This window comes from Mobula hypostoma, chromosome X2, assembly GCF_963921235.1.
Source record: "Mobula hypostoma chromosome X2, sMobHyp1.1, whole genome shotgun sequence".
NCBI lineage: Eukaryota > Metazoa > Chordata > Chondrichthyes > Myliobatiformes > Myliobatidae > Mobula > Mobula hypostoma.
This window is the reverse complement of record NC_086129.1, coordinates 31,616,266-31,626,927: the sequence shown is the minus strand read 5'-3', so window position 1 is coordinate 31,626,927 and position 10,662 is coordinate 31,616,266. Positions and strand designations below refer to the sequence as shown.

General features: G+C 39.5%; 1 protein-coding gene across 1 annotated transcript in view; it reads right to left on the bottom strand.

Annotated features, from left to right (window-relative positions):
- Positions 1 to 1,672: 1,672 nt before the first annotated feature.
- The window catches only part of LOC134340875 (otoancorin-like), a 110,929-nt gene continuing 101,939 nt past the window's right edge, over positions 1,673 to 10,662 (bottom strand). The window contains exons 20-24 of the mRNA XM_063038447.1: positions 6,753 to 6,905; positions 5,626 to 5,774; positions 3,136 to 3,275; positions 2,290 to 2,387; positions 1,673 to 1,687 (exon numbers count right to left, since the gene is read on the bottom strand). Coding sequence (XP_062894517.1) covers positions 1,673 to 1,687; positions 2,290 to 2,387; positions 3,136 to 3,275; positions 5,626 to 5,774; positions 6,753 to 6,905 — 555 coding nt within the window. The remainder of the gene's footprint in view (positions 1,688 to 2,289; positions 2,388 to 3,135; positions 3,276 to 5,625; positions 5,775 to 6,752; positions 6,906 to 10,662) is intronic.

Below are 10,662 nucleotides of genomic sequence, written 5' to 3'. Positions count from 1 at the left end.
GGCAACCTCTTTACTAGCTATTTTACCGCAGGATCCCAGTATTTTGCATTATCTGAGTGAGACTGTCACGAAGTACAAAAGCACAAATCTATACTGAAAAGCATAGTTGGAAAGTGCAGAATGAATGGACTATTAAGTCAGGCACAGTTTTGATACAATGATATATAACAGGTAGAAATGCTTGCTATTTTTCCAAATCATTTTAGAAGCAATGTTCATTCCAAATTTCCACTACTGTGCAATTCAGAGGAGCCTAACTAGGGAGAGACAGGAGTTCTCACAATGAGTGTTTGTGAACCAATTCCCCGGACATGCAAAAACTCTTTAAGAACCTTAAGACAATGATAATCAGGGGCTCACCTGCACCACCTGTGCTTCGTGGAATTCCAATATTTTCATTCAAAGCATCTCTCTGTGCTGGTGACAGTGCTTTCTTCTGTGTTTCAGTTACAGCACCATAATTTTCTGGTCCCAAGTTTTTCAACTGCTCAATAGTCATAGCCTGAAGTGATGGAGCAAGAGGCATTTTCATCAGTAAAATCAGAGCAATAATTGTACTCCAAACTGAGTTGGTCAAGAAAACTTCGTACTTACTATATATGTCCTCATTTTTTAATTTAAAAAAAGTAGCAGTAAAGAATTACTGAAACAAAAGGGAAGCATTTTTTTTAAAAAATTATTTGGAGATACAGCACAGAACAGGCCCAACAAGTCATGCCTCCCAGCAGCCCACTTGTTTAACCCTAGCCTTATCACAGGACAGTTTACAATGACCAGTTAACCTACTAACAGTCTTTAGACTGTGGGAGGAAACCGGAGCACCTGCAGGAAACCCACGTAGTCGCAGGGAGAATGTACAAACTCTTCACGGACAGTGCAGGAATTTGACCTTCAACCTCTGATGCCACAAACTGTAATAAGAACAGCACAACCACCATGTGGTTGTTGGCCTGCATGTTTCGTTGTGTAAGGTATGAATAATATACATTGATTTAAGTTTATATAAGTTATGCTTGTCATGTTTGTAACGTACTGTACTGATGCTGCAAAAAGCTGATTTTCGTAGCATTTATACCCTGGTTTTGTGTGCTCATGACAAGAAAATGGAACTTGAACATTATACTTTTATACAGTCTGTTAGTTGCTGTTCATAGAAAAGTGTATACAGTATACCATGGTCATAATGATAAACCAAAGAAACATCCCAGTGAGGTAGATTTCCTATAGTATATTTTGCAAATTGGGGTTGAACATACAAAAAAAATGGACTGAGTGCCATTCATGAATTGCTGCTCTACAGACGTTATATTTCTTTCTTTCTTGCTACAGCAGTATAAGGGTTCTCATATTATATTGCACAAAAAAGGGTCTACTGCCAGGCGGCACAGTAGCGTAGTGGTTAGCACAATGCTTTACAGTACCGGTGATCCAGGTTCAATTCCTGCCGCTGTCTACAAGGAGTTCATATGTTCTCCCCGTGACAGCGTGGGTTTCCTCCCACAGTTCAAAGATGTACCGGTTGGTAGGTTAATTGTTCATTGTAAATTGTCCTGTGATTAGGCTAGGATTAAATCAGGGGTTGCTGAGTGGCACGGCTCAAAGGGCCGGAAAGGTTTATTCTCCAATGTATCTCAATAAATAAATTAAAAATTATAATAATTGCAGGATGGTGTCACTGATGATGCATCTATTTATAAATTAAAAGGTTGCAATTTCACTTTCGCAAACCCAAGTATTGGGAAATTGCAAATTAGCAACCCATTAATCCAGTTTCGTTTTATTGGTTTCAACTATTCCATTCTAAGTCCCATTAAATGGGACTTTGACAACCTTTTTGGATGACAATGAGTTGGCATTGGTAAATGAAGGATATCAACATTTCTATGGCCAATGGAACCAAGAAACCAAACCAAGAGAAAACAAATGTTAGATGCCCCAACCCTGCACATCGTGACCCTTCCTTCTACAAGTTCACTTGCAGGTGGATCTTGTAACCTATCTTGAGGCTACAATCTGTTGAGTTTCCAAAGGTGTCCATTTGATGATCTACAGCTCAACTCTAGGATTTCAACTAGGTCAAGGTTGTGAAATGGTCAGTTCTCCCCAGCACTGAATGATTGGCCAGATGGTGTACATCAATGGTCAGTCCCATTAAATAAACATGGATCTTAAGCACATCAAAAGTCAAAGGTATATTGTCACACATTCTTTTTTATGTGCTTCTCTATTGTTTTGTCTTCTTTTAATGATCTTGTTTTCCCATAGAAAGAATAGGGGGAAGGTACTTGCCGAGAAAACTTTAGGAGGGAATTTGGAGACAGCTTCAGGTCTCAGGAACGAAACTGCAGATGTCATCAGTTTTTGTACTTCTTTTGCACTTAATCCAGCTATGAATAGAAAGGTACAGGTACATGATTTTTTATGATCAGATAATTCATTTCTCACATTTGCCATGCTGGACCTTACCCACATTCTACAACACAGAATAACTGGTGTCTGGTTTTGTGAGGTAGCTAAGCCATCCAGCAACTTTTTGTTTTGAAGCGTGCTGCACCAGACAGTCAGCCATTCTTGTCTGGCGCATAGTGTCAGGATTGGTCTCCTTTCGGATTAACTGGGTCACAATTTGAGCATTCCTGACACGACCTTTTATTTTACGAGGACGAGTGGCTAGCTCGACGCTCAACCCGGCATGGATGGAAAGCGTGCTCGTGGGGTGGCCCGACTTGGATTCGAACTTGGGAGCCTTCGCTCCGGAGTCTGGCGCTGATGCCATTGTGCCACCAGCCGGCCATCCAGCAACTAATTCCCCAGATAAATTTTTATTGGCATGCTGGAAGCTTAATTGTTCCTGCCAGTTCTTTTCAATTACACCCTGACCAAAAGCACTGCTCTGGTGAACAAGAGGTACGATTTGGAGAATTCATTTCCAAGGTTAGTGGAAGTGACATAAATTGTCACCATCCAAGATTGAACTGGAAAGATAGAAGATAGAAAAATGGCTATTAGGATTGGGTTAGTAAGTATGAAGGGCAATATCTGCTTGTCTGGTGTGGAGCTAATGGAAGGGGAACTGTTGGGCCAAACGCCCTATTTCTATTTTATTAACCATGCAATCTTTAACATAAAAATTACCTGCTATGACTCCTATCTCCCATAGCTGTGCTCCAGTCCAATTTTCTACACTGGAAAATGCCTGGACTGCTTTTTCTTTCAAAGCAGTGAGAGTTTCTGTCTCAGGACACATTATACTCCCAATATCCCTGGCAGCAGATCTATGTAGTATAAGGGAAAACAAACAGTGAAAGCATGTAATAATCTAAATAATAGTAATGCACAAGTTCATTGGTGTTCAGCTGTGCAAATGAGGTTAATGAACTCCACCTACTTCAAACACTTTCCTTCTCCTTGGTCCTTCTCTACTTATTCATCAATGCAGTTGGTCTAGAGCAGGGGATCCCATCCTGAGGTCCACAAACCCCCTGCTTCATAGTATTGGTCTATGGCATAAAAAAGGTCAGGAACCCCTCATCTAGAGAATAGACGTACTGCAGAGAGAAGAAGGGAGCAAGTCTTGCTCCTGATTCAGTACCAAGATAACTGGTGGTGTGAAATTGAACAGTATGTACCAGAGGTTTATGTTCAAGGAGCTTTGAGTGGTTTTTTTTTTAAACTTATGGGATTTGGATATTGTTGGCATATCCAACATTATCATTCATCCCCTAACTGCCCTTGAGAAGGTGGCACTGAAGTATCTTATTGAACCACCACAATAATTGCAGTGAAATACTCCCAGTGTTGTAACAAGGGAGTTTCTAGCAGTTATGAAAAAACAACTCCAAGTCAGGATGCTGTTGAGCACCCTTGGTGAAAATACAGTTTATTCATCTAGATGGTTGGGGAAGTGATGCTGAAAATGCATGGCCATGTTGTTGCAGTGCATTTGTTCATTAATATACACTATCAAACATGAATAGAGAGAGTGAATATTCAGGGTGTTGAATACTGTAAGATGTGAGCATTGGATATGAGGATGTCTTGGGTTATCTCTACTCCTATGCTGTAGTTGTTGAACGGTGTTACAAAAGCTAATTGAGAATATTTACTGGAAAACAGTTTTCATTTCTGGATGCAAGAGGCACTGCAGATGCTGGAAATCAAGAGCAATACACACAATATGCTGGAGGAGTTTAGCAGGTCAGGCAGCATCTATGGGTGTCCTGGTGAAGAGTCTCAGCCTGGAACATCAACTCTTTTTTCCCATCCATAGATGCCGCCTGACTTGCTGAGCTTCTCCAGTACAATGTGTGTATTCCATTTATGGAATCATTTCAAAAGAAAGAATGCAGTGGTGGGCAGATATTGGGACAGGTAGGTTTGATTGATAAAGAGAAACAAAACAAACAGAAGGCAATTAAAATATTTTTACCCACAGACCTTGGGTGTTCAATTTTTCATCAGACCTATTTTTCCCACCAATTGGGTTCTGAATCCCCACCAACACTTCTTCCCTAAGCCTTTGATTGAGAGTAGCAGGATGGTCTTTACTCTTTGCAATGTGAATCTTTGGACTTGTCATTCATAGGAAGTACTGTATACTCAGCTGTTGAATATCTTCAAAATCTACATTATATATTTTTGGAGTTCAAGGAAATGAAATGATTTGTGGTTCAAAGTAGATCTCTTTACGTGACAGAGAAATCTCAATGGGCTGAATAGCTATCTTCCTGTTTATGTTCTTACTTAGTTTGCAGATTAGATGGTTCAGTTCCTGCTAAAAACCGGACAGCATTGATCAGGTTTCACCATCACACTAAATGCTGGAGGAACTCAGCAGGCCAGGTAGAATCTATGGAAATGAATAAACAGTTGAAGTTTTGGGCAGAGACCCTTCTTCAGGACTGGAAAAGAAGTAGGAAGACACCAGAATAAAAAGGTGGAGGGAAGAGAAGGAGGATAGCTAGAAGGTGATAGGTGAAGCCAAGTGGATGGGGGAGAGGGGATGAAGTTAGTAGCTGTGAGGTAATAGGTGGGAAAGATAAAGGGCTGGAGAAAAAGGAATCTGATAGGACAGGACCGTGGACCATGGGAGAAAGGGAAGGAGGAACGGCACCAGGATGAGGTGATAGGCAGGTGAGGAGCCCCCCAGAGTGGGGAATTGAAGGAGGAAGGGGAAGGCGGAAAAAAATTACCGAAAGTTGGAGAAATCGATGTTCATGCCATCAGTTTGGAGGCCACCTGGACAGAATATAAATTATTGCTCCTCCAACCTGAGAGTGGCCTCATCATGGAAGAAGAGGAGGCCATGGGCTGACATGTTTGAATGGGAATGGGGATTTGAATTAAAATGGTTGGCCACCAGGGAGTCTTGCTTTTTGCGAATAGAGCGAAGGTACTCGACAAAGTGGTTCCCCAATCTACACTAGGCCTCATCAATGTAAAAAGGATGTATTGGGAACACTGGATACAGTAGATGACCCCAACAAATTTGCAGGTGAAGTGTGGCCTCACCTAGGAGGACTGTTTGGGGCCCTGAATGGAGGTGAATGAAGAATGAAGAAAAATGACAGAAGGTATTTTGGTGAATCATGCTTTTGAGGATAGTGATTGTTGAATTGCTTTTACCTGTAGGCAGTGGCGTTAATGTCCTTGATCTCATCTGAACAAGAGGCACAAAGGAAGTAACCCAGTCCAACCAGATCTGTACTCGTTAGTGCACTGAATGCACGACCATTCATAAAGTTCTTCAAAATAGTTTTGGCTCGTGAGGAATACTTTAAGAGAAATAAAAACTCTAAGTCATCATTCCATTCATGCAAGAAGTTAACTACACAGCTACAAATCCATCAGAGGATATTTTTACATGGGTATCTTTGAAAATCCATCTTTAAAGTTGTTAAAAAAAAACACATCATCAGTATTTAGAAGGGCCCTGAACAAAATAACCCAGAAAACGCTGGAAATGCAGATCAAGCAGCACCTGCAGAGAGAGAAATTAAACAAAGTTCATGTTTCATCTGGATGACCTTTCATCAGTACAAAGTAAAATGAGATTTAGGTTGCAGGGTGGAGAGCGGGGTGAAGGGGCCTTATCTGTTACATTCAAGGCCTTCATTTCACTAACAGTGGACCGCTGCTCCTTTCCTCTGCATGGGCAGCAGAGTTTCATTTTTTAAGCATACTTCTGATCTTTAAAATTCTCCTCTTAATCCAATTCCACTCAGTTATCTCCTTGCAAAAATACTTCTGAATGGTGTGGGTATATGTTCGGAATAAAATCCATTGTGGATCCCACTAAAATCTTTAATCAATCCACAAAGTGAACAGAATAGTAACGGGCATGCTCTGTTATAGGTGGATGATCTAGTGTGCCAGGTTACTCCAGATGCAGCCAAGACACAAATTTCCCCCAATTTCAATAGCACTATCTTTGGATGAGTAATGATGAAAGTCAGATTATCTATGAGAAGCCAATATAAAGCCCTACATGTTCTACCTAAATTCTATGCTCTTACATATTTTTTATTATAACCCATTTAAATTCAGGTTGCAGCTTGTGGCTATTTCCAAATGTGGTCTTTGCCTAAAAGAATGCATCTAAATCAGGGGATCCCAAACTTTTTTTTAATGCCATGGACTCCTACCATTAACTGAGGGGTCCGTGGATCTCAGGTTAGGAACCATTGGTCTAAATGAAATGACCGAGAAAAGCTGTATGAGTGATGAATATTAAGTATGAAGCCTACACTCACATTTTTACTGGCCCAATTGCTGTATCCCGAAATCGCACCAAGTGTATCAATGTCAGGTTCAGTGAAATACTTCTTGACTTCCGCATCTTTGAAGCCAAGTGTGATCTTCTCTAAAGAAGCAAGCGCTTCATTGGTGATATTCATGTCATAAACCTGAAGAGACAAGAGTGTTTACAAAATTAACAACATACATTTATATACCGTTTTATTTAATATATTCATTGAAGGGGTATGGGCTTCACAGGCTGAGTCAGCATTTAGTTACCCATCTTTAGTTACCCTTCCGGAGAGGCTGGTGAGCTGCCTTCATGATTTGTTACAGTTCTTGAAGAGTGGGTACAGCCATAATGCTGTTGGGGAGAGAAGTAATGCATTAAAGTATCCCGAGGCACATTACATTGTATAATCAGATACAATTTGATGTAGAGGCCAAAAAAGATGAAGAAAGCTGACAACTGAGTGGTAGGATTTTAGGATCAACTTGAAGAAAGAGAAAGTTAGAGATAGAGGCTGTCCTCAGCCTAAAGCCTGGATCTAATCACCAAAGAGCCAATGTTGCTTCAGGTAGATTAGTGAGGTAATTGCCAATTCATTTTATCCCTTGTGTCAGAGATCAGCCAATTGGTTAGTGGTGGAACTACCAAACCATTCCTGGTGATGGGCACTAAAGTCCTTCACACAGGGTATATTATGTGTCCTTGCATCTCTCAGTGACTCTTCCAGTTGAAGAGGCACTGAGAGAAGTAAAAGGAAATGTACATATTCATTAGGTGAAAGACAGTGTTGTTAATCATAACCTTGTTCATATTTGACTGAATAAAGTGGCACTTTAATTTCCACTCCCACTCTGACTTATCTGCCTGAGGTTTCTTGCACTGTTATAAGGAGGGTCAATGCAAAATTTAGGAACCAGACCTCAATTTCTATCTGGACACATTGCAGCCTTTCAGACCCAATGCTGAGTTCTACAACTTTGGCAATGGTTCCTACTTCCTGTTGTTCTTTGAACTGGACATTTCTGCCTCTCACCTATCTGCGATTTTGGCTCAGATTTTGTCTATATGTAAAGTGTGTCTTTCTAGTAATATGATTTTGTCCAACAGTTTTGCTTTTGGCAACATACAACAGAGAACCATAATCTGATCGTAAATACATCATTAACTTCATTGGTTTCACCCTATCAGAGGTATTGCCTTTGTTCTGCCCATCGCAACCCAAACCTTCTTTGCTTCTGAACATCATTTTGCTTTCTCTTCCCTAGTTCTGATGAAGAGTCTCAAACCTGAAGCGTTATCTCTGTTCCTCTTTCTACAAATGCTGCGTTCCAACAATTGCAGATTTTATTTGTATGCTCTCAAGTTTAGTTTTTGAAGAATGGGAGCTGATCTGATTGGAACATACAAATTCTTCAGAGCTTGTCAGATATGTGCAGGGAGTTCAGGGAATCACGCATTCAGATTTCTTGTGCAGAAGAAGAAATTCAAAACAAGGTGTTGGCTATTCATGACTCAAGATGAAGAATTTCTTCACCTGGAGTATACGGAACAATTGGAATTATGTGTCCAAGAGAACTATCGATTCTCAGCTGCTGAGTATATTCAAATCAGGGGTCAATTTTTGATTTTAAGGCAATCAACTGATATTAAGTATGTGCAGGAAATTAGCAGTGAGGAAAAAGATTATCCATTATCATAGTGAATGGCTTATATCTGCTTCTGTTTCTTATGATCTTCTCAGCATGCCCAGATTATCAATTCATTAATTCCTTTATATTCTTCCATCAGCCAAAGATAAATTGCACAACATTCATCTCCATTACACTGTATAATACATTATACTTTTGTTAAAAGTGCATATTTCTACTACCTAATGTAGTCCATAAGCCACAAGTTGTAATTGCTCCATTGGGTAAGATGGCAGATTTCCTTCTGTAAAGGTCATCACTGAATCAAATGGGTATTTATGGCAGTCAGTACATCCATAATCACCACTGCTAATACTATCTTTCTATTCCAGATTTATTTAATTAGTTGAATTTAAATTACCTGGTGTTCATGGTGGGATTTGAACTCACTCCTTATATTAATTCAGGATTCTCCAATAACATAGCCACTACTCTACACTAACTGATATTAATATTCTTTAATACAATGGAGAGTTTTACATAGTACTTACAAAACTGCATTTAGATGGTTGTTTCCAGTTCTGATTCCTGTGCCTTTGAAAGGATATATTGACCTTAGGAGTTCAGCACTGATTTTATCAAAACTAAACTTGCTAATTTATGAGAACAGTTATAAAATTCAGTCATGTTCCCCTTAGTTTGGCAATTTGATGGGTAATTGAATTGAACTGTTTAAAATTCAAACTTATTCAGGAGACAAGGTACAAAAAAAATACTTCCTCTAGTTGAGGAATTTCAGAAGAATTAACACAAGCCCATTCAAAGGAGAAACAAGAAAGGACCTTCTCACCAAAAGGAATCTTTAAATGTGTAATTCCTTCCCAAATTAAACACTGTGAATACTTGTTAAGTAATACATTCAACACTGAGATCCCACCGGATTATTTTTATTGGATATGGGTGCAAAGGAATAGAAATCCAAGATACATGTGAACTACTTAAAATGGGGTGACAGGTTAAAGGAGTGAATGGCCTTCTCCTTTCTTTATGTTTCCGTTCATGATTTTCTCTCCAGAGACCACCTGACTAAATATAAAATAAATGCTGAAATGTTTCCCCTCAATCCACTCATTAGTATTTGAATTAAATTCATATATCTTGCCTTAAGCTTTAATTAACCCTCTATCATCTATTCCATCAAAAGAATTATTAGATTATTCACTACTTTTCTTTTTTCTAAAAATATGATTAGCTATGCAGCATTAAATTGGTCTTGTTCCTTAACAACCTCTTCAGTAAAAAAGGGGGGGTTCTTGTCAGCTGAAACCACTCTGTGATTTTCATAAAACTACCCCCATTGCCATTCAAACTGGGTTGTTTCATTGCAGCAGCCGGTTTATATCATCATAATCAGACTTAGAAACTTAATAGCCAATCTAAATCACATACTCAATTAGCTACAAGTTATTGCCCTGGGCTGCCAGTTATTTTTTTTCAATCGCTCCATTGATGTTTTCTGCTCCAAACTGCATCTTTAGTTCATTACTCATCTCTATCTCCTGTTGTCACTCTGAACTACTTTAATATCTCAGTAACCCTCATCAGAAAGCCATCCGAAAGACAGAGAACTGACAAATTTTCTTATAGGAGTATTTGGTAAAATAGGTAGATTTTAACTGAAGAAGAATAGAATGTGTAAAACCTGACTGATGGCACCTGTCTTGGCCAGATACAAGGTAACTGTTGTGTTTGTCACATAAATAAGTCAGTTGATTGAGGAGGTGCGTTTATGCAGACAGGGCTTGGAATATGCATAGCATCAGGTATTTTCAATCAGTTCTCTTGCACTGAAGCCTTTCTGGGCTTTGAAACTAATGCGTTTGATTAACTTTATGTGAAAGAACTGTTGTTTAAAGACGACCTTAAGCCGTGCTTGAACATGTTAATGAGAAAAGATGCACGGGGTCTGCGTGTGTGTGCAGACTTCCTGATAATAAGTTCCTCAATCAAAGCTGTACAGTCTCTTGAGTGAAGTTTGGCACTGTGGATGGAAACATGGAACATAGAACAGAACAGTACAGAAACAGGCCCTTCAGCCCACAAACCTGCCCCACATAACTCCTTTGAACTTTCCCCCTTCTCACTTACCATCTGGAATTAGATACTTAAAGTCAGGGAAAAAGATACCAGCTGTCTACTCTATCTATGCCTCTCATAATCTTATAAACTTCTAACAGGTCTTCTCCCAGTCTGTGCTGCAAAAGAGAAAACAACTCAAGCTTGTCC